General features: G+C 35.9%; 1 protein-coding gene across 1 annotated transcript in view; it reads right to left on the bottom strand.

The window, feature by feature from the left end:
- Positions 1–5,213: 5,213 nt before the first annotated feature.
- Positions 5,214–24,160, bottom strand: part of LOC148955567 (homeobox protein DBX1-like) — a 50,358-nt gene continuing 31,411 nt past the window's right edge. Inside the window, exons 4-5 of the mRNA XM_089102834.1 lie at positions 11,344–11,521; positions 5,214–5,354 (exon numbers count right to left, since the gene is read on the bottom strand). Coding sequence (XP_088958960.1) covers positions 5,338–5,354; positions 11,344–11,521 — 195 coding nt within the window. The 3' untranslated portion in view covers positions 5,214–5,337. The remainder of the gene's footprint in view (positions 5,355–11,343; positions 11,522–24,160) is intronic.

Here is a 24,160-nt window from a genome sequence, read left to right as displayed (position 1 = left end):
TCCTCCTCAAAAATATATTTTCTATCTGGAAATCAATTACGCTGAACAAAATGGCTCTCTCAAAATTTTGATTGGATGGGTTTGAGGGAATGATCGGCGTGGGATGGGGCGCTAGTTGCCCTCCAATCACTTCGACTATTAAAAAGGGTACTAGCACTTCGAATTTCCAATCGAATGAGCCTGTTTTGAATTTTTACGGCGACGCCTTCTATAAAAACCTTATATTCCCCCTGGCATAACTTAAAACCCTTGCTTTAAGGGTTGTGGGGGAGTGTTCTCCTCAAAAACATATTTTCTATCTGGAAATCAACTAGAACAAAATGGCTATCTCAAAATTTTGATTGGATGTGTTTGGGTGAATAATGGGCTCGGGGGGCGGGCTAGTTGCCTTTCATTAAAAAATTTATATACCCCCAGGGCATAACTTAAAACCCTTGCCCCGAGGGTTGTGGGGGAGTGTCCTCCTCAAAAACATATTTTCTATCTGGAAATCAACTACGCTGAACGAAAAGGATATCTCAAAATTGTGATTGGATGGGTTTGGGGAAATGATGGGCGGGGGGGGGGGTAGTTACTCTCCAATCACTTTTGACTATTAAAAAGGGCTCTTGCTCTTTGAATTTCCTATCGAACGAGCATTTCTTGAAGGTTCTACGACAACGCCTTCTACAAGAACCTTATATGCCCCCAGGGCATAACTTAAAACCCTTGCCTTGAGGGTTGTGGGGGAGTGTCCTCCTCAAAATCCTATTTTCTAATTGGAAATCAACTACGCTGAACAAAATGGCTATCTAAAAATTTTGATTGGATGTTTTTGGGGGAATGATGGGCGATGTGGGAGGGGGGGGGGCTAGTTGCCCTTCAATTTTGACTATTAAAAAGGGTACTAGCCCTTCAAATTCCCAATCGAATGAGTCTGTTTTGAAGTTTCTATGACAACGCCTTCCATACGAAGTGCCCGGCTGAAGACAAAAAAAAACACACACAGTGTGCCCACATCGTTCTTTACTTAGGCAGCGCTGGCGCGCTGCCTATGATTAATGAAAGTGCCAAACTAAAAACTTACTTTATATGTAACGGCGATTTTAAGAAGAACTTTTGCAGTTGTAATTTCAAATTTCATTTCTATTTTATTGAAGGGCTATCTCGGATTTCTATTTATTAAAAAGAGTCCCAAACTAAAAACCCAGTTTATATGTAACCTTAAAACCCTTGCTCCGAGGGTTGTGGGGGTGTCCTCCTCAAAATCATATTTTCTATCTTGAAAACAACTACGCTGAACAAAATGGCTATCTCAAAATTTTGATTGGAAGTGTTTGGGGGAATGATGGCCGTGTGTGTGTGGGGGGGGAGGGTAGTTGCCCTCCAATCACTTTTGACTATTAAAAAGGGCATTAGCCACTCTAATTTCCAATCGAATGAGCCCTTTTCGAAGTTTCTACGACAACTCCTTCGATCCGAAGTGCCCAGCTGAAAAAAAAACACACACATTGTGCCCACATCGTTCTTTACTAAGGCAGCACTAGCGCGCTGCCTATGATTAATGAAAGTGACAAACTAAAAACATACTTTATATGTAACGGGGATTTTAAGAAGAAATCGTGCAATTGTAATTTCAAATTTCAATACTATTAAATCAAAGGGCTGTCTCGGATTTCTATTTATTAAAAAAAGTGCCAAACTAAACACCTAGTTTATATGTAACAGGGATTTTAAGAAGAAATTTTGGAATTGTTATTTCAAATTTAAAAACTGTTGAATCGTTCGGCTATCTCGGATTTCTATTCATTAAAGAAAGAGCCAAACTAAAACCTAGTTTATATGTAACGGGGATTTTAAGAAGAAATTTTGCAATGGTTATTTCAAATTTCTAAACTATGGAATCGATGGGCTATCTCGGATTTCTATTTATTAAAGAAAGTGCCTAAAAAAAACTAGTTTATATGTAACGGGGATTTTAAGAAGAAATTTTGCAATTGTTATTTTAAATTACAATACTATTAAATCGATGGGCTATCTTGGATTTTTATTTATTACTATGCCTAGTTTATGCCTAGTCTAAACCTAGTTTATATGTAACAGGGATTTTAAAAAGAAATTTTGCAATTGTTATTTAAAATTTCAAAAATATTTAATCGATGGTAAATCTCTGATGTAAATCTAATACGTAAACTTACAAAATAAAAACCTATTTTTTGTGTACCGTTTATTTTAAAACGAGATATGGTATGTGCCCTTTCTGATTTCAAAAAGATTTAATCGGTGGTCAATATCGTATTCTTATTTTTGCAAGAAGGTGCAAAACTGAATACCTAGTTTATATGTAACGAGGATTTTAAGAAGAAATTTTGCAATCGTTATTTTAAATTACAATACTATTGAATCAATGGGTTATCTCGGATTTAAACTTAATAAAGAGACTTCAAAATTAAAAACCCAGTTTGTGTGTAAAGTGGATTTTAAAGAGTAATTTTGTTATTGCTATGACTAGCGTAATATCTATTTTATCGGTTGTCTACCTCGGATTCTAGTATACTAAAGAAACTACCAAACTAAAAACCTAGCTAATGCGCCCCAGAGATTTTAAAACGTGATTTTGCTATAGCTCTTTCAGATTTCAAAAATATTAAATCGATGGGCTATCTCGGATTTCTATTTATTAAAAAAAGTGCAAAACTAAAAACCAAATTTATGTGTAAAGGGTATTTTAAAAAGAAATTTGACAATTGTTATTTGAAATTACAAGACTGTTGAATCGGTGGTCTATCTCGGATATCTATTTATTGAAGAAACTGCCAAACTAAAAACCTAGGTTATATGTAACAAGGATGGGCATTTCTCCTTCTTCGAAAATAAGGCAAATTTCTCAATGTCTTGGCATTTGACGGGTAACGTTAAACTTAATGAAATTTATATATTTGGAATCAGCATAAAAACTCAATTCTTTTAATATGTCTGTTTGTACCCAAATTCTGTTTCTTAGAATTTCAGTAACTATAAGGCCAAGTCGCTTTTTACTTGAAGTTCGCTATCACGATCTATTTGATTTATTTGACCTCTTGACAATTATGAACAAAATGGTTTTCTCTAAATTCTGATCTAATATCAATGGAGTTTACGAGGGCCGATAACAAAAAATTATGTCTTGAAAAGACGACAAATATGTCAACGGAGAATGAGCCGAACACTGAACCATTGACATAGATAGGAATCAAAAACACAAATTCACCGTTCTGTCGACAGGTTACATGAAACAAGCAGGCCTTAGTAAGAAAGTACCAAACATTAATATTAATGAAAATTGAAACCACATTTCAAAAATCGGATGGGTCTATCCAAATTCTGTTCTATTAAATACTTTAGCTAATTTCTTTGCTCACCACGTTTTCGAAAAACACAGCTATTGGCATTGAAGATTTTAGCTCCAAGCTTCGCTAGCCAGGCCTTATAGAAAAATCAATTTTTAATATGTAAATTCTTGTCGAACCAGTGAAAAACTTCAAATCTTAAGGATGAATGAAAAAAGATAAAGTTATATTTTGGGAATAAAGATCTACACAGTTTTTCGTGCACTATAGCTCTCAGCACATTTCCCTTTCCTCTTGCGCCAGGACAAATGCTTAGTGACAGATAATCAAATCAATATTTTTGATAAATTTATTTTATAGATAATAGGATGGATAGGATTTTTTTTTATTTTTTATTTCTCATTGCACAAGATTTAAAAAGCGAAACAGGAATACCTCATGTTTTTTCCATAATCAACACAAAATAAACAGGAAAATGTGGAATCTTTTGTATATGACAGTAACACTACAGCAAGAAGAAAAACAACAAGAAACAAAACAGGAGATATCAGAGATACCATAAAGTATGGGTATGAACATAAAGTATGAACATGAACATAAACTTCATAAGGTATGAACATTTTTTCCAATATAAGCAATTACTTATTTATTTAAAATTTGGAGTAAGCCAAGGGCTGGCTATAAATTCTTATTGGTACAAGAAGAAAAGAAAAAAGGAAATCATGGTCCTTAAAAAAAACAAGTGGTGTAGATTCAGGGAGGGTAGAGGGCATTTATCCCCCTAAATTTTGAAAGATACCTCTTTTTGGTGTTTTCATTGAAAAGTAACTTTTTTGCATTTTCATTAGAATATATTTAAGGATGAGTGCGACACCATGCGGTAAAACCTGGACGATATGTTTACAGCTTTTCAATAATTCTAAGCCAAATGATACTTAAGGATGTCATTAGTATCAAAAGAAAAACATCTTTGTTAAAAGCATTAAATGGTTGGTTTAAAAACACTTTGACGATTTTCTTTTCTCATTATATGAGGTTTGCGCACGATAGTCATCATATTTTTATATATTTTATTCGAATGGCTTAGCTAAATGACTGGGATACCCACGGGTGAATTATGGTTTGATCCCAAGTGATAACAGCGGCTATATTTACTGTCATTTAATCAATGTTTGCAATTATTTAATCAGTAGACCAAGTCACCTTCTCAAAATTCCAGAAACATTCAGAGTTAAATGAGCAAAAGGTACGAAGAAAATTCCCGCTTGCTCAACACGTACGGAATTACCCAATTATGTAACTAAAAAAGATCGAATAATCCATAGTTATACCAACTAAAATATTATAATCTTATGTAAAAAAGACCAACATTGAAAAATTAAGTTTTCACCTTCAATTTATTATTATTAGGCTATTTGCGGCATAATACTATTTTTCAAGTGTTTATTTCACAATTTGGTAACAAAACTGCTGAACTATTCTTTCTTTTAATTTTGACTGCAAACCAGAGCTTGCCAAACTGACCTATTTCAGATTGTTTTCTTAAAAGACCATTTGAAGATCCATTAGACAAGACTAGCATATATAAAGTTAGTTTGGATCCAGCATAAACTCATGACACTAATGGTATCCGAAAATATCTACATTTGTATGTCTGTTACAAGTAAATGATATTATTAAAATAAAAAGAAAAATATACAACGCCTGATATTTATCATATTCATTTTCTTTCACTTAGATTATTATTTTATATCATTTATTCAAATTTATTTTTACATAAAATAAAGTTGTTTTGGATTCACCACAGACTCATGACACTCTTGTTTTTCGAAAATGTCTACATTTGTATGTCTGTTACAGGTAAATAACATCAGTAAAAATGAAAAATAAATGACGTAAGAAACTTAGCATATTTATTTATGTGGTAACATTTTGCTCCCAAGAAACTTTAAGAAACGAACGATTATATAATCATAAAACTCAGTATAACAGTAATTACATTAATCAGATTTACAATCGCTCTCTTGACTCATGTGACTTCCAGATCTGAAATAGAAGAAGAAAAAAATGACTAAGTATGATGCAAAAGAGCTTAATGTTCGCAAAAAATCAGATAGCAGTCAAAATTGAAGTAGCCAATCAAAGCTAAGGGGATAATTTAGGTGTGCATTAGCTCCCAATATTGTTATTTCGAATCTATCGTATAAGTCAGGGGTAATATCCATATAAATCAGGGATGTTTCACGAATAGACGTGAGTCAAATGGGCCATTAACCCCTCCTCGCACCGAAGAAGTAGAAAAAAGCCATGGACAAGGGCCATTTTAATTAAAAAAATGAAAAACTTTTGGCAATAGTATGGGCCTTTGCAGCCCTCTTTTTCGTGGAATGATGTCCAGGATAAGATGGTATGCTAGTGCTTTTCAATATTCAGTGAGTAAACAAAGTTTTTTATATTATAAGGAATTAGTTGCAGTGGGCCTAATATATATTCGTATTCGTTTATTTGAACATCTATCGTAGCACTCAAGATGAACGCTAAATTATTTTACCTTTACAACCACAAAAGAAACAGAAAATGAGAAAAAAGAAGGTCGCTTGTTAAATACGCTTATAAAATGTGGCACGAATGAGTTTGCAAATCTGTTTGTACGGCACTTAACGGGTTGTAGTTTGTTGTGATGCCTAGTAATTTTGCTGATCTGTACAGTTGGTGCAAAATAGATCGGTTTTTCTCGTTTACTAATAGCGTTTTCCCAAATTTAATTATTAAATTATGTCTTTAATCGGATAATATGGGCAACTTCAAAAATTTAAAAGCACTTTTGTAGTTTCTGAAGTGGGGTCAAATTATTATTTTAGTAGCACCTTTTTGAACATCTTCTAATTCTGCTGACATGTAAGCAGGGTTTTGAGTCTGGGGACCCCAAAAGGGACAACAATACTCGAGGATTGACCCAATGTAGGTTGTATACGCCAGTAAGAGTTGGCAACCAGAGTAGCCCAACCTGCACATACGTGTTAAACTCTGGATTGAGTGGTTACCTTTGCGTGTAATTTTGCCAACTTGCAGTTTAAACGAGCAGTCACCTGTAATTGTTACACCTAGGATTGTTGCAGAGGAAACAGCTGGAAACGGCACATATGGGGTTATAATGTCCCACTTGAGTGGATTGAATCATAGAACTTTCAATTTCTCTTCATTCACTTGTAGGCTTTTTGATTAACACTGGGTGGTGAAGTTCCTGAAGAAAGTCTGACAAACTGCTTCTTTGCTACCGTGCTCTGTACTGTGTACTTGAGAAGTGCGGACAAGTCAACGAACTTAAAATGATGTTCGAATTCTGCTTGGATTGGGTTGATGATGGCAAGGGATAAAAGGGCAGCTAGTTTCGTTCCTTGGGGGCAGCCACGAGTTAGTTGTGACTACTTAGAGTCACAACATATCATCACATATCATCGGCAAATAAAGTATAAAAGCCATCTTCACGTAGAAACTCTCTCACTGCTAGTAGTATTTGACTTTTAGCTCCCATCTCCTTCACATTCGTTAAAGCGGTCAGATGTTTCATAAGACCGAATGGTTTTCTGTAGTCCACCAAAAGTAAATCGACAATATTATTAGAAGTCTCCAGCCACTTGACGATTAAGTGGTACAATCGGACTAGATATACTGCCGTGCTACTGCCTTGTATGCAGCCATATTGGTACGGATCTATCGAAGGCGCATTTTTTTTGTAACAGAGAGTGGTAAATAAAACCGTCAGTTACCTTCACTAAGTTGGGAGTTATTGATATGGGCCTCGCTTGATCACGGCATTGGGGTGACTTAACTTTCGGTATGACACGGACAAACGCAGCTTTCCACATCTTTGGAAATAACTGTTCTTTGAAACACTGGTTTGCTACTGATGCAAGTGGATTGACTGGGAAAGGTGAGTATTCTTTCAGTAATTCGATGGGAAGTTCCCCTGGGTATGAGGTATAGTTGTTACGTAGTCGTCTGATTGTATAGAAAACTGCCATTTCTAACACCTCTACGATTTCGTCCATACTACAATTGTTAATGATGTCACTCATTTGCTCGTCACTTATGATAGGGTAAGCTTGAGTAAAAAATTGTATTAACTTCAGAGGCTTTGATTAAACTACCATTTGGGTTGCTGATTCGTACTTCAGTTCCTTTCTTTTTTCCATTAAGTCATTTTACTGCGTCGTGCCATTTGTGCTACTCTGACTTTAGGAGTGGGGCTACTTTTTCCCCTTATTACCTTTTTCGGGAAGCTCAGAGTGCCGAGACGACTTTATTTCTTATCTTCTTCGCATTTAGTGTGTCTCCTGCGGCATAGAGTTTACATTGTTCTTTGATAATGGTTTTTATCTTGGTATCTAGCCAAGACTTTTCCGTTTCACACATCGTGCGCTCTTTGACTGGAAAAAACTCATGGTACTTTTGCTACAGAATCAAGTATAACGTCTTGACTTTTTCATCGATATTTTTTATGGCACAGACTAAATCAAAGTCGAAGTTTGTGATCCACCTGGCAAAATATTGGATGGAGTTTTTACTGTGGTGTCTGTAAGCTATTTATCTTTTTTTGGTTTCGAAATATGATTTCTGCTCTTTGGTTTCCGCCAGAGTACTCAGTAGTCTGACTTAGCAAGTGTTCCTGAGGAGACTGGTGGTTGATAAAACATCTAAAGATTTGCTAGTGAAATCCACTTTTTGTCGGTTAAGTTGAAACCTCCAGCTATGATGATAGCTGGATTACTGAAGTGTTTGCGAAAATCGTTAACTTGATGCTGCAGGGGTGTCACTAATTCGTGTCTGTTACGGGCAATTTCTGGATAGTATAGTGCTGCTAGAATAATGCAAGTGTAAGTCCTTGGTAGCCCTCTCGGCTTGCATCACAGCCATATTGTTTCATGACACGAATCTGAGGGGCTACTAAGCTGTCTGCATGGCAAATCTTCACAGCAGTAAGTGCCTATTCCACATCCGTGTCGTGTATCTTGTCTGTCACGCCAGGTATTGAAAATTTGAGATAACTTTTAATAGCACCTGTTTCTGTTGTAATATCCCAGCACTCAGTAATTATTGCTAGTGGTGCCAAGTTGATGCGTTAGACAAGTTCCAACTCGTCCACTTTATTCGTCAGTTATCTGGAGTTGCATAGAATCATATTTGGGAAATGCATTTTGGCAGTTAGAGTGACAGGTTTTAGTACAGGAGGGAGGTTATCTGAGTAGTTCAAAACTTCGTCGCAGCAATAAGGCCTCAATATTGGTATAATTTCTGAGCGATCTACAGTAATTATGGGTGTAGTGTATTGTTCATTTCTTTCACTTTTTCGTTTCGCTGTTATAGCGAACTGTAGAGATTACTGGCACAAAGTGGTCGCCGTTATAAGGTACACAGCGCTCTCTACATTCTCGGACTCTTTTACCTCCCGTTTCCCGCGTCATCTGCTCCTAAATTTTGAAGCGACATCTTCAGAAGATTTTATAATAGATGGCGTAAGCAGTCCTGAAATGGAACGTTTGCTTTTCAGAAAGCTAACAGGACTAGTATCGGTTTCTTCGGCTGCCATTTCGGGGAATACCTTTATCAATAAAATCACTGTTTAAGTGGTTAAAACAATCATCACTCAAAAACAGATATATCACGAACACAAGCAAACTAAAGTAGCATGGTATGCAAGCCTCAACAGCGCAACGCCATGTGGACCCAAGGCTAATATCCCTCCATGTATGTAGAACCATCGCTAATATCCCTCCATAGGTATGTCCAGCCTTGTTTCTGGTCTTGGGTGCAAGATTTTCTTTGATCATGGTGAAACTCATTAGCCCAACGTGGTGCAATTGGGCTAGATTGGGCTATTTTACTGTTTTTAATTGATATTTTTTATGTCAAAGTTTACGGCACCAGGATGTTAAAACTTAGAGCCTGATATGCAACTAGCAAACCTTTTACCTAGGTTTTCTCCATAGAGTTTTATCTGTGGAACCTTGTTTTGAAGGAAACACCAGACTGGTTTCTACGGATAGCATTCTTTGAAGACAATTCCAAATGGAGATACGGCATTTTGCAAAACTGTTTTTGCAGTATTCAGTGCACGACATCTCCTCTTGTAAGTTATCTGACCGTACCATGTCTTTGACTGTATTACCATATTAACCTAATCTGAAGTGTATATGGTTAATTTTTATTCCTTTTCATAGCTTAAATAAATTTTAATTAACAAAAATGACAGAAAACTGCACTGGGGAAGACCGTCCCTGACAGAAATAAGTTTTGTTTAGGCCTTAACAGATCAAAGAAAAGGCAAGTTGATATGAATTTTCAAAGTTTATACGAGATCCATATATGATTACATATTTATAATTAGCCGTAAAAGAACTCAGCTCTATTGGTGGATTCCTCTCGATGGGTTTCCTTGCTTTCACACCATTGATAATATTTACGCCACTTGCTCTTTACAGCTAATGATGACAAAGAAGTTCCTTTTTCGTTAAAGAAAGAGGATTTTCTTAAGTCTTACATATATTCCTTATTAACGGCATACGAATTTGTGATATAAGCTGTGTAATAGCAATCTCGGCAAGGAAGAAGAAAAGCGATAAGAATCCAGACGGCAATTGACTAAAATGTGGTCGATGTTCTATCCAGACTTTTATTCAAACATGTTTGAAAGATGGCGCGATTAACTAATTTTCTTACATATTTAAATGTCCTCTTTTGCCAAAAAGGACATATTAGTGGATTCTAGTGAAGTTTTTCGTGCTGCATCTTATAATAGGCTCATACGGATGTTCACACAGGAATAACATTCTCTTTTTGAGGTAATTTAGTTGCCAGCTACGGCGATTGAAGTTGCTATCTCAAGTGACTAGCCGAATTAAATAAACTTTTATCAGGACAAAAGGAAATTGTTACGGCTACTTTTTGAGACATCAGCACCAGCTATCCGGATAAGAGTAAAAAATGGACAACCTAGAAATCCTGTATGAACGTGTCTGCAATTAAAAATTGATGTAATTTACGAATATTGCCTATCGCAGTAATTCTACTAAGCGTGAACCAAAGGTTATGGTTAAAACACAAAAAAAAATCATTTTTTTTCACTTTAATAGCATTTAATACTATTTCTAAAATATAAAACTGATATATTTCTATCAGAATAAGTATCCAAGCAAACCAGCGTTTACAATACCCTGAATAGGCTTAGTTTTCATCACAAAAGGAGTAAGGGCAGTAGCCGTGGCATGTTATGTTCACAACAGACCTACAAAAACAAAATCAAATAATCAGACAAATATACACCTGAAGAACCCCTTATCAGTGACGAATTAGTAAATGGTGAAATAATTCAAAAATAAAAAAAATAAGTATATGGTTAATATTTCATAGAAAACTTACAACTAAATCCAACAGGAGTATGGTTGGTAGCCATATCCTGTAAATTCTTTTTTATTTCTGTACCATCTCGGAATATTTCCTATTGATTTTATTTTAGGATGGGAGTGTCTAAAAATTTATTGCATCTTGCATATCCTAGGTTTTTCTTTAATTTTATGGGAGGAAACTATAATATATTCTCGTATATTTAACAAAGAGAACATTTTTAGTGAGAAAGAGAAAACCATATACTAATACCACGAATGGTAAGCTTTTTTTTTAAATTTGTTTATCAAACTCCCATAATTTTTGAAGAAATTGCATTGGCACAGGAATAGCATTCAAAGTTCTGTGTCACCTTTTTGTTTTACTACTTTGTAGACTTTCAGACTAAACAAAAAGCCAAACTACAGTTGTACCAAATCATGGTCAATATTTCCTCAGTCCTTGCTCTCAAATTTGACTATATTAGCTTACGTCACTTTAAAATGAACATTATGACAGGGAAATTGGCTCAACTACCGAGTGAATTTCGTTGCTAGTTGAAAGTTAGCAGCATTTTACTCTTGCGTCTAGCCCCTTAAACCTCTCTAATAAACAAGAAAAGGCCAAAACTCAGAATAAAAAGTCTGTTTACCTAAGTGATTCTCAATCGCAAAAACTCTTGCATTTCGCTCAATCTCAGAGTCACTTAGATCAGGATTTGGATTGCTCTTTGTTGGAAGAGTTTGCTCTCGAGATCCTCCGGCGGCTAATAGCTCTCTTTCTTTCGAATTTCTCCATTTCATTCGCCTGTTTTGAAACCAGATCTTAACCTGAATAGGAAATTAAAACTTTATTATTTTAGCCTGTTCCTTTTTAATACACTTTTGTGATAGTAAAAAATGGGGCCCAATGGGGCCCAAGCCTCAAAGGGGCTAAGTGTAATATTTGCTAAAGAGACATATTTAGGCCATAGCTTAGTTATTTTTCTTATTTAATCTATGCTTGAAATAAAATCAGTATGAGGTAGGGAGATTAAGCACAAAGTAAATGAATAAAATGAATTCAGTATCTATTAAATACTAAATTCAGTGCTAAAAAAGAATAATCTGACCACAAAAATATGACAAATATGACCATGAAACATGTGACATTTTTCTCAAATATTTCTCCAAATAAATCGCCTCTTTTGAAGCCATATCTTTTCTTGACAAGAAAAACTTAAACATTGACAGCAAAACGGTTTGTTTTTAGACATATACGTTTTAAACCTGTAATTTGCTGAAGAAAAAAATTTACATTTCTTAAATTATTCCCTAAAAAAGAGGTTGAAACCCACCTGGAACTAAATTTTGGTAAATTATGAGATATATAAGAATTATTCTAAGCAAATACGCTAAGTAAAATTAAAGAAGTGTGTACAGGTAAAAAGAATCTTTAAACAGCAAAAAACAAAAGGTAATTGGTCAATAAATATTTTAAACATTTAATCAACGTTTGCTATCTAAAATTTCGAATACTAAATTTATAGAAGCGAAGAATTAGGCGTAATAAATTATTATAGCTAAATTAAAGCAAAAAATAAATACAAATGATTTACAAGCATCCTAAGTATCCTTATTCCACAAGAAATCCCTACTCAAAATCATTTGTTTTTGTGCTTAGGATTTGAAATTTCATAATTTTATTATGCAGTTTTCTTTTCTTAAGAATGTTTTAACAAGACTTAGTAAACAAGTAAACTTAGTAAAGTAAACTTAGTTGTCAAGTAAACAAGACTTAGTCATTTTTATCTCTTATTTCCACTAAATTCATCATTCTTTTTTTTTATTTCTCCAAGTTATACACCAGTAAAATCTCCATGTTTATGCCAAGAATAAAAAAATACCCAAGTGTTTTGATACTGTCCACCGGGAAAAGATAGCAGTTTGGTAGTTTTACTTTTCTTGGTAGGTTTTTATAGATGGCAATGAAGTAATTATTTTGCATTGCTTTCTTGAAATCTAATACTAGGAATCCCAAAAATATGCGGCACCCAAATATTTTTTTCTGCACGAGGGGGAGCGTACAAAATTTGCTATAGGTAGTGAACCTTTCGGTTGGTTCAGCATCCCCCTCATCATGTACTGACAGTTTCAACTTAATTCTCTAAGCTGTTCCTGGGAGATAGCTGTTACATCCTTTTGACAACCTGCATCGACATCTGTTTCGGTTTAGTTCAATATCCCCTCAGCAATCCTTAAAAGTTTCACCGTAATACCTTTATTTTCATAGATAGTGGCAATCGTATTAGTAGTTGCAATTGAGGTAGTGGTAGTGGCGTTAGCTGTAGCAGTAATAGCAGTAAAATGCACATATTACTACTACTGCCACTACTCACCGCAGCACCATCCTGCCTGAGGCCAACACAGATACACACGCTCCTCTTCCATCCCAATATATTCTAACCCTCCCAGGAAGTTCCCATTTCCGCTTAGCCCTAGATGGTTGGCCCAAAACGACAATCTTCGGTAATCTGTCATCCTTTATCCGCAGAACGTTACCTAGCCATGTCAGCCTTTCTCTCATTATAGCCCTAGGAAGTGGGATTGAACCATACTTTTTGTACAGCCTAATGTTTGAAATACAGTCAGTCGGCTGGGTACCCTGAACAACACGTAGGCAATTTCTCTGGAAAACATCTAGCAAATATTCATCCGCGTTTCGGAGCACCCATGCTTCAGAACCATATTTGGACACTGTCATCACTGTAGATTTCAATATTATGATCTTGGTTTGCAGACTTATCTTCCTATTTTTCCAAACTTTTTTTAACTGTGAAAAAACACTCTGAGCCTTGGAGATTACTACTTTTAACATGTCCCATCGTCTTTACTAATAACACTACCAAGGTAAGTGAAGCTGTACACCTGACCAATCTTTTCGTTACCCACAAAATAAAACAAAATTTTTGGCTATTACTACTTTTAACATCTTCATTGCTCCCACCGTCTTTACTAATAATACTACCAAGGTAAGTGAAGCTGTCCACCTGATCAATCTTTTCGTTACCTAACGTCACCTTTTCATAGTCACTTATTCCCAGCCTTAGCGACTTAGTCTTCTTAATGTTAATTTTCAACACTATTCTAGCACCCTGAACTCGCAAAACCTCTAAAAGTTCATTCATTTTGCTCAAACTTTCATCTAGGATGCTTAAATCCACTGCATAATCTAAGTCCAGGAGAGTTTTTCCTCCCCATTTGATTCTGTGTTCTCCCCATTGCCATTCCTGTGCGGGTTAGTTTGGCATCACCTTTAACATGCTCTGAAAGTTTCAACTTAATACCCATTACTGTTTCGGGGATGCTACTGATACCCTCTTTTGATAACCTACACCGATATAGTCTGTTCCAATTTAGTTCAACATTTCCATCAGCATCCCCTGAGGTAGCAGTTGTAGTAGTAGCAGCAGTTCCAATTATGATAGCATACACATAATGCCTTTGGGTTTATTCAACATCCCCTGGAAGTTTCACCTTAATAGCCTTAGCCTAAGTAGTAGTAGTAGAAGTAATATGAAAATAGTAGATTTTGGTTAGTTCCAAATCCCCCTAGATGTTGCTATTGCTGCCCTAGCTGTTGCCAAGCTCTAAGCTTTTGCTGAGGCATTGTTGATACACCCTTCAGACAGCCTGCAACCACATAGTGTGTTTTGATTTATTTCAATATTCTCCTAAACACTCCTTTAAACCCTCACCTAAATACCCTTAACCTCAATAGTAGTAATAGCTGTGGTAGTAATGGTAGCATTTTTTGTTCAATATCCTCTCAACATTCCCTGAAGTTCTCACTTTAACATCCTTAGCATAAGCAGTGGTAGGAGTAGCAGTGGTAACAGCAGTAGTAGTAGGAGTAATAGCAGTAGTAGTAGTAAAAGTAGTAGTAGTAACATGCAAATATTTATTTTGGTTAGTTCAAAATCCCCCAAAACACGCCTTGTAAGTTTAAAGTTCATTTTTCCATTTTGCCTTCTTAGATTCAACACCGGATTCAGCCTCCGAATGGGGAGGAGTTCCTTAAGGTAAAGTCTTAATGACGTTATTATACCAGAAGAGGCTTATGGACTTTGACAAAAGTTAATGAGAGTTAGTACTATTATCTTTCACGGGTATTTGGGGGGGGGGGGGGTGGGTCCAGGACAATCCAACCTCTCCGTGGGATAGCCAGTAAATTCAAATTATCAGGATATCATAGGTAGTGGAATAGGGCTGACATTGTCACTAGATCGTATCTAAGGAATTGATTTGTGCATTAAGTTGGAACTTTCAGAGAATTTTAGAAGGGGAAGATCATCTGACTAAAACGCAATATGTGCAAGATACTACTAAAACTGCTATCACTGCTCCATTAACTACGACTACCACTACTTCAACTACTGTTTTTTTTGCAACTACTTGTAAAGGCAATATGTTAGTATTACTGCTGCTACTAGTACTACCGCTATTACTATTAATTCTACTACTAATAATACCAATACTACTGCTGTGACTACTATACAAATATATCTAAGGGTATGAAGGTGAAATTTTCAAGGAATTTTTTCAAGGGGGGAGGGGAGAAGGTAAACTCAGTCACAACACGCCATCTTTATGCAAATGGTCAAAACGGCATAACAGCAATATCTTAGGAACAGTTTGGTATGTGAAGTTGAAAATAACAGGGTTTGTTAAGTATTAAGGTTGTGGGGGATACTGAAATAACAAAAAGAAAATATTTGCATCCTTATGCTACTGCTTCTGCTCATACTGCTACAACTGCTACTATTATTACTGCTCCTCCTACCACTACTGCTAATTAATTCTACTGCTACTACTATTACTGCTCCTAATAAAACTAAGGGTATTGTGGTGAAAATTTAGGATGTATTGAAACTGTGTGGAACTAAATCAAAACCCACTTTGCACACACAGGTTGTAAAGAGGACGTAAAGGAAATGCCTTAGGAACGGTTGATGGTATAAGTTGAAACGTTCAGCGAGTGTTGAAGGGATGTTGAAGAAAACAAAAGTGCTATGCCCATACTGCTACTATTGCTACTACAACTATTGCTACTTCACATGCTAAGAGTATTCAGGTGAAGCTTTCAAGGAATATTTAGGCGGATTTTTAACTAAACCAAAACAAACTATGAGTATGTGGATTTTCAAAAAAGGTGACAAAGCAATATCTCAAGAACGGCTTACATTATAGTAATAATAATAATCTGTATTTAAAAGCCAATTAAAGCCATATACAAAAAGACAAATACTAAAGAAATATTAAGTTAGACCTTTATTAATACAATACATTATTAAGTTAGACCTTTAAGGGTAGGGGAGAGTGGGGTTGGTTTGGACACGGGGTGAGTCTGGACAAGAACCTCTCTTCCTACAACGCCCTCTAAAATTCACCAAAGAATACTATAGACGTGCCATCTAGTACCCTACTTGAGTATATAGTTTGGTTGTCGCACATGAAATCGTTTTTGAAATATTTGAGAAAAACCGTAATAAGGTTGGTGTGGCGTTCTGCATCTTTCTTTGTTTGTGATGTTATTTGGCCGTTAGTACTAGTCATTGCTAGTCATTGAATTTTGCTGACTGTTGCAGCGTTTAACTATGGCATTGCTAAGTTGTTTAAATTTTAGTTTTTGGCGGCATCTATAGTAGTTACAGCGTCAGTGAGGTTTCAGACTTTTTATCGCGGGTGGGGTTGCTTCGGACAACGGTAGTGGGGTGGATTCGGACATTGTCTGAACCCACCCCAGACACTTTTTTGTGGTCAGTATTTCCAACTTTTCCTCTTTTTTTCACATCGTGTACCTGTTAATATGCAATTTATTACTTGTTACTAAAAACAGTTTCTTTCAGAATGCCTTGATCATACAAAAATAAGCGACAAGACCCTCCCGTTAACCTAGAAAACATGAAGAAAGCAGTTGGGGCTTATCTGAAAAAGGAAGGAACATTGAGACAAATTGCAGAAAACTTCGGCATAAAGAAGTCCACGCTACTGGACTATGCCAGGCGCTCGAGGCCGCAGACAGGAGAAGCGGATAAAAGTGTCAACGAAGAGCCTAGGCCAATACAGATAAACTTTCCGACGAGACCAAAACACAACAGGCAAGTTTTTGAAAGCGAAAACGAGCTAAAACTAGCCGACTACTTCCGGACTTGTTCGAGAATGAACCATGGACTAAGAACAACTGAAGCACGAAAATTTTCTTACTCTTACGCCCGTGCGAATAACATTTCTGGAAACACCAGAAAACTGGTGTTTCAATGAAGCAGCGTCAAAGGACTGGCTTCTTGCGTTTCTGAAGCGGAATTCAGACATCTCGGTGAGGAAGCCAGAAGCCACAAGTCAGGCGAGAGCCTCCGGCTTCAACAAAACTGTCATTCAGATGTTTTTGACAAGCTACTTGATGTCTATGGAAGATTTGGAGCCAAACTGACGGCTGATCGCAACTGGAACGTTGACGAGACAGGTATAGTCACCGTGCTTCCACCACCAAAAGTCCTAACACCAACTTGACAAAAACAAGTTGGTCAGACTGTGTTTGCAGAAAGAGGTCAAAACGTGACTGCTGTATGTTTCGCCAGTGCGTCTGGAGCGACTATTCCACCGGTCTCCATTTTTCCGCGAGTGAATTTCATACCTAGAATGACAAACGAAGGCCCCCCTGTTGCCTTGGGCTTGTGAACCCTCGTGGTTGGGTCAACGGCGACTTGTTCTTGGAGGCTATGTGACACTTCACGAAAATAACCTAGCCAGATGAAGAGACTCCCATCCTATTGCTCATGGACAACCATGATAGCCATCTGGATGTACGTGTGATCGAACACTGTAAGTAAAATCACGTGACACTGTTGACATTCCCACACCACTGCTCCCACAAGCTTCAGCCACTTGACGTAGGAGTGCTTTCTCCTTTCAAGGGTGCACTGAAAGAGTGCTTCAATGAATGGCTGCAGTTGCATCCCGGACAGCGCATTTCAATTTATGAAGTAGCCTCACTCAGCAGGGTTCCTTTCCTGGAGAAGTTCAGTGCATCCAACATAGTCTCTGCGTTTCGAGCAGCTGGAATCTTTCCATTCAATCGCGATGTATTCCCAGAGGAAGCATTTGCCCCATTCTTTATGACGGATAGGCCGCTAGACCAAACAACCAGTTCGCGGAGCCCCTCGTCGCAAGCCAACTCTGAAGCTGGACCACCAATTTCTTCTTTCATAAGGTCGCCCGAAGAAGTAAGACCTTTTCCCCGAGTGGGGGCTGTTACTGTTCCGGGAAGTGGGAATCGCAACAGAGGGAGGACCCGTATTCTCACTGACACCCCATGAGAAAGAAGAGCTCGTAGCTAAAAAGGAAAAGAAGGCCAAGCCGACGCCATCTACAAAGAAACGTAAGAACAGCGCGGTCCGCAAGCCTAACGAAGACGACGGAACCGATGAGGCGGAGTCTCTTTCTGAACATTTTGCCCCAAATGACTCCTCAAGCGACGAGTCTCTTCACTGTGGGGACGTAGAAGAGGACCTTGAGCCTTTTGATATTTATCAAGCTCAAACGAATAGCTATGTTCTGGTAAAATTTAAATTGGGCAAATTGAAGAAGTTGGATATCTTCTACGTTGACCAGATAAAAGGAAAAACTTGAAGCAATCTAGAAGTCTTGTCCCTTCGCAGAAATGGAGCACGGTTCATTTTTCCGGATATTGAGGACAAAGCCTTCGTCTCTTCAAACGACATTGTTCTGTCTCTTCCATGACCAACTTTCACTGGAGGGACTGAACGGACAAAGCAAGGACTCACTTTTCAATGTGATCTCAGCAGCTCCAACGTGAGATAGAGCTCCTGTGAGCTTCGGTTCTAATTACTTGATTTTTTTTCTTCAACTTTCATTTTACTTGTTTTACTTTTATACATATTCAAATTTTCAGTAAATGGCATTTTTTCATTTAATCTGTGAGGTTGCCGAACCCATATTACTGCTGTCCGAAGTAACCCCACGCCATGTCCGAACCCACCCCACACCGTGGGGTAACTTCGGACAATTATTGTTTTTTATTGTTGGATTTTTTTTTTGTCTAAAGACGAAAGATAAAAGTCTACCAAAATTCCTGACAAATCTTGGACACAATCTCTTTCTTTTAAGATGAAAACGGAAGATGGATACTGATTGGGACAGAAGCTGCACCCGACCAAAAAATTTTGTCCGAACCAACCCCACCCTCCCCTACGTTTTGGCGTATTTTGAACTAGCCAGAAGGCACTATTTGTATACTATTAATGCTACTACTACAGTTGCTGACACTAAGGGTATTAAGGTGAAACTCTTAGGGAAAGTTTAAAGGAAGTTTCAATTAAACGAAAAAAACTATATGCATACAGGTTTTCAATAGGACAAATAAGCAATATCATAGGCGGCGCCGCTCTATAATAGCTTGAAATATCATTGAAACTTTTAAAGGGACTAATTCGATTCAAAATTAAAGTTCTAGTGTTCTTTTTAGAGTCAAAAGAGATTGGAGAGTAAGCAGCCCTCCTCCCATGCCCATTCATTTTTCAAACACATCCAGTCAAAATTTCGATACAGCCATTTTTTTCAGCATAGTAGACCGGTCGAGTAACTGTGTCTCTGGGGATATTGGGTATGTCAACACCCCACAATTATGTAATTGGCCCATTGTGTTTTAAAAATAAATGTTGCTTTAAAACTAAATCAAAAGGCACTGCGTGTATAGTTACCAATAAGAAACCTCAGCAATATCTCGAGCACAACTAGGGTTATTAAGTTGAAACTTTCGGGGCTGCTACTATTACTACTTCTGCTTTTATAATTTAAATAGATCAAAAGAGTGTAAGCGTATCCAAGCTCTTAAAGAGCACAGAAAGAATTTTTTGGGAATGATATTATGTTTTATTTTTCAGGTCAACTTGAGGAGGTATAAAATTAAATTAAACAATACTTTTCTTGCCAGGATTAAACATTGGTGAAAAAACTTCTCCAATATACAAATAGCAAGCCAAATTATGAATTCTTACAGAAGAAACCGTAAAGATATAAAAAAAAATTCACGAAAAAGACTATGTCAATAAAAATCAACAGAAATTAATTCAAGGTTCCACAAAAAAAACAAAAAAAAAACAACAAATGACCGTGGATTGTCAGTTTAATATACATATACTGGTATTTATTTCTTTAAGTTTGAATAATTTCTTATTTATTAAAGTAAAAAAATGAAAACATTTAGAATGTATTTTATTTTCAGTAAAGTGCAAATTAAGTTCTAGTCATGAGAAGGCATGGGGGTTGTCAGCTCTACTCATGTTAAGTTTTGCTCATTTTGAGTCTGACTCGGTTATTTATTGTAATTAATATTCGCTATGGGTTTCTTTTATGTAATGATAGTGATTGGTTGTCGTTTTGCGCTTGGAAGATTATTTGAATTTATTTCTGCTCATTTTTGGTTTAGTGAAGCTTTTTACTTTTCTTTGAAAAACTTGTTTTGCGAAAAAAGTTTTTAACTTAATAGACTTAAAGGGGTCATAGGACTTATATCACACTTTAGAAGAAGCAACAGCTGCTGTCCTAGCAGTGACTTTTTGGGATCAGTTACCGATTTAAGCTCGCCGGGGAAGAAGAAAGGGGTCTCTAAATTATTGTCATCAGAACATCTACCGGGAATGGGACACATGAGTCAACCAAACTTAGTACGAGTAAGCTCTTAGTTATGCTCGATACAAAACAAGTGAAAATCACGAGGAAATTTGTGAAGACAGTGTACAATACAGTGAATAACACCTAATTGCATATTTCGGCAGTATATACGACATCCACCATAAAAAAAACAATATAAAACAAACAAAAAGAAAACAACTTGCTCAAAAAATCTCATCGAAAAAATAAATTTTAAAACTGAAATGATAAAACAAGTTTTGAAAGACTCTCGGCATCCTCACCTCTTATAGGTTCAGCCAGACTTGATGGTCTTTGTAAGTAATTTTTGATTTGCTTTAAGGTCTGTGCCAGATTTGGTTTTTGTTTAGAGGAGTGAAAGGACTTCCGAAATCTTATTTTTTCAGCCATGTTAGTTTGATCGCTTTTAGAGCACTTGTTAAAAGAATCATACCTAAAATTAACTTTCAGATCTTGTTTCCTTTTTGTTTAAGGTGCTGCTATATATTTGTAACCAGACCATTGTATGAACGGTCTCTAGCTACAGCTAATCGTCGACGGCCGTCACGTACACAATCAAAACAGCTATTTTTTAAATATAGATTTCCTTAAAAATCAGCCTTCAGTACATCGTTTTTATCTTTTCTTCGTTCAAATAAAACTTTTTTCTAGATGTGGTTAAGTACGCAGCAAATTAAGACCTGTATAGGCCAATTGTGATATATTATATACCCAAATTAGACTAATTGATGTATACTCACTTTAATTGTTTTATTTGTTTTTTACTCTTATGTGAGAAAATGGTTTTCTTTTTTTATTTATGTGATTTAATTGTAGACTGTTAGCTTTCCTAAAACTTTATGAAACTAAAAATAGAGGAACCTATTGTGCTTAAACATGAACTTACTAGGAGTTCACCTACCATTAAATTTTATTTTCAAAAACTAGTTGCTACTAGGTTAGCATGCAAAGTATAGGGTAGACAAAAACAAATGCACATATTTATATTCATTCTCTCTCTTTGGAAAAAGTGGTCCCTTACATTTATCCAAATATAAAGCAAAAGTAAAAAGAATTTTACAAAAACACAATAAATATTTTTATTTAGGTTTTTCCAATAAACTGTATGATTCCATTAAAACAATTCACAAAAATGGGAATAGGACACAATCCTGCTTTGCTTTTGACATCACACTGGACAATATATCTTATTACATATTACATATCTTAGATTTTTATTTTCTATTTTATAATAATGTATTTTATTTCATTAAAATTTGTAATATATTTATATATGTTTATATATATTATATATATAATTTTTTTAAATAAAATTTATTTTTATAAAATATGTTTTTTTTATAAATTATAAATTACTGTTTTTATAAATTATTTTAAAAAAATATGTAGAAAAGATTTAGTCACCAAAATTATGATTCGCAGGAATTACCTCACTTATATAATATAAACTTAATCCATCATCTGGATGAGAACATACTGATATGCAAATGTATCCCCTTTTTCTTTTTTTAAGTCTTGAATATAATATATTCAAACCTCTCTTTCAAAGTTTCTATCTTAATTAATACAGAGCTATACCACAAGCAACGATATTTAAGCGAATACTATTACCAAAATCGCTTCATAACATTTTTATCAGCTTAAAGGATTCAGTTACTCGTGGCATTTCCCTTATTATTAGCAGAAGAGCTCAAAACTCATATATAAACTTTATATGGTCATCAATGCAAGCCTGTCACTAACAGCGCTCTCCTAGCGGGCGAATAATATGATATGAAAGGACAATGCAGTGCTTAACGGTATAATCATTTCTCCCTTGCATTCATGAGCTGTCACTAACAGCCAACTGGAATATTTGCATAGCAGAAGATTGAGAAAGTTATGCTTTTAAATGTTTATAAATTAAAATAATTAGACAGCACGGTTCTATAAGGCAGGCGTGTGACTCAGAATGGAACGCAGATGAAAATACATAAAAGAAAGCAGCCGCGGGCTGTAGCAAAAATGTCGAACCAAAGTGGATTTCTATTTCACTTCAATATAACTTCTTCCTAACGCTGTAATTTTAACCGAAGTTCAATTCCAATAAATAGTAAAAGATTGACCAAAAAATGTTCCCCCCTCCCAATTGACTCCACTGGTAGAAATTGTAAGAATTTCTTACTAGAATTCTGAAAGCCTGTAGGCCCAAATGTTCAATTTTTTTTAATTTTAGACACCACCTTCCCCTGGAAATCCTTGGATACTCTCCAAAAATAATCGCTCTATGCCCTGTGTCTATGTCTGTATTCACGTCTGAAAATTTGATAACTGTGCGCTTCTTTTATGCCCTATTGTGAAAAATATAAAGCTGAAATGAACAGAGTATTAGTTTTACATATTCACATCGCAAATATATTCAAGGGTCACAAGGGCAAAATTTTTTAGGAATAATTTCAAAGGAAGATATTTAACTATGTCTGAAATATAATATCTTTCATGGCTTTTAACATATAGAAAAGGCAACAACAACAAAAACATGACATTTGATTCTTATGTTTGAGTATTTCCTCCATACCAAGATTGGCGTATGAAATTATATCCGTCCGGATAAATGATCCGCGTTCAACTAGAAAATTATTTCAGTCTTTGACCAGTATATACACCTACATGAAAAAATTCAATGCTAAGAAGTGAAATAACGAAAAAAGCGTCAAGTCAAAAATAAATTAAGTTAGCATAAAATATAAAAACTAGGATGATCGAAAATGTTGAGGTTGTATAGCTTTTGTAAAGTTATATTTATAAGAGGCTATATATATTTGTACCTCATATAAATGATACAAATATATACTGGGCTCTTCTTTCCTCTTTAAACGCATTCAACGTAATCTTAAACGTGAATCGTCACGGAAGACGTCGTTTGACCAAGATCTCTCTTTTTACATCTATAAATTTGCTTTACCATTTACAAGACAACTTCAAAGAAAACACTTTCAGCCAATATATATCTAACTATCTTCCATTTTTTTTCTGAAAACGACTATATCATTCAAAACGGCAAGGAAAAACTAATAAAATCCGATAGAGGCTCATTTCTGAGCCATTTTGGTTGGATTATATTGAGGTGAAACAGCTGGATGTTATAGACGGAACGAAATTGCCCTAATCTGAAAATATTCAGATACCAGAAAAACTACAATGAGCTTATAACAACCGTTGCTAAGACGCGATAATAAAGAGAGGCTAGAAATAAAACGAAAATGAGTACGAGAAGAATAATTTGATAAAGCAGGGAGGGGAATATTCAGGGAGTGGGTAACCAGAATTGAACCTCCTCCCAACCTCATTCGTAAATTGGTCACTCAAATGCAGGTAAAAACACCCTTAACCCCACCCCTTCCTCCCCAACAAGAATCCTGGACACGGTCCTGCAACACGGTATACTATTAATTCTTGGCTGTCCTGAGATGAAATTCATTTCTTTAGATTAAGAGACATCTGTATTTGACATTCGTGTACAACCTCTGAAAACTTCCTAAGGAGATAACCAAGTTTTTTTCTTTTATCTATGCGAAGACAATATCTAACTATCGAATACTTCAGTCTATGATTTCATTCTCGACAGAGCCTTAAGCGGAATCGGTACCATAAAGAATTGGTCTATTTCGTCCATTATCAACTTTTTTAGTTTGTGTGGCCAAATTATTTAGAATTGATTGGGCGATCTTGCATTGTAGAGCTTGGATAAAGGATCCGTATGAACGGCAGAAAACT

This window comes from Artemia sp. Qi Xiang Cuo, chromosome 2 (assembly GCF_049724085.1).
Source record: "Artemia sp. Qi Xiang Cuo chromosome 2, ASM4972408v1, whole genome shotgun sequence".
Taxonomy (NCBI): domain Eukaryota; kingdom Metazoa; phylum Arthropoda; class Branchiopoda; order Anostraca; family Artemiidae; genus Artemia; species Artemia sp. Qi Xiang Cuo.
The sequence above is the reverse complement of the archived record's forward strand: the minus strand, read 5'-3'. Positions and strand labels throughout refer to the sequence as shown.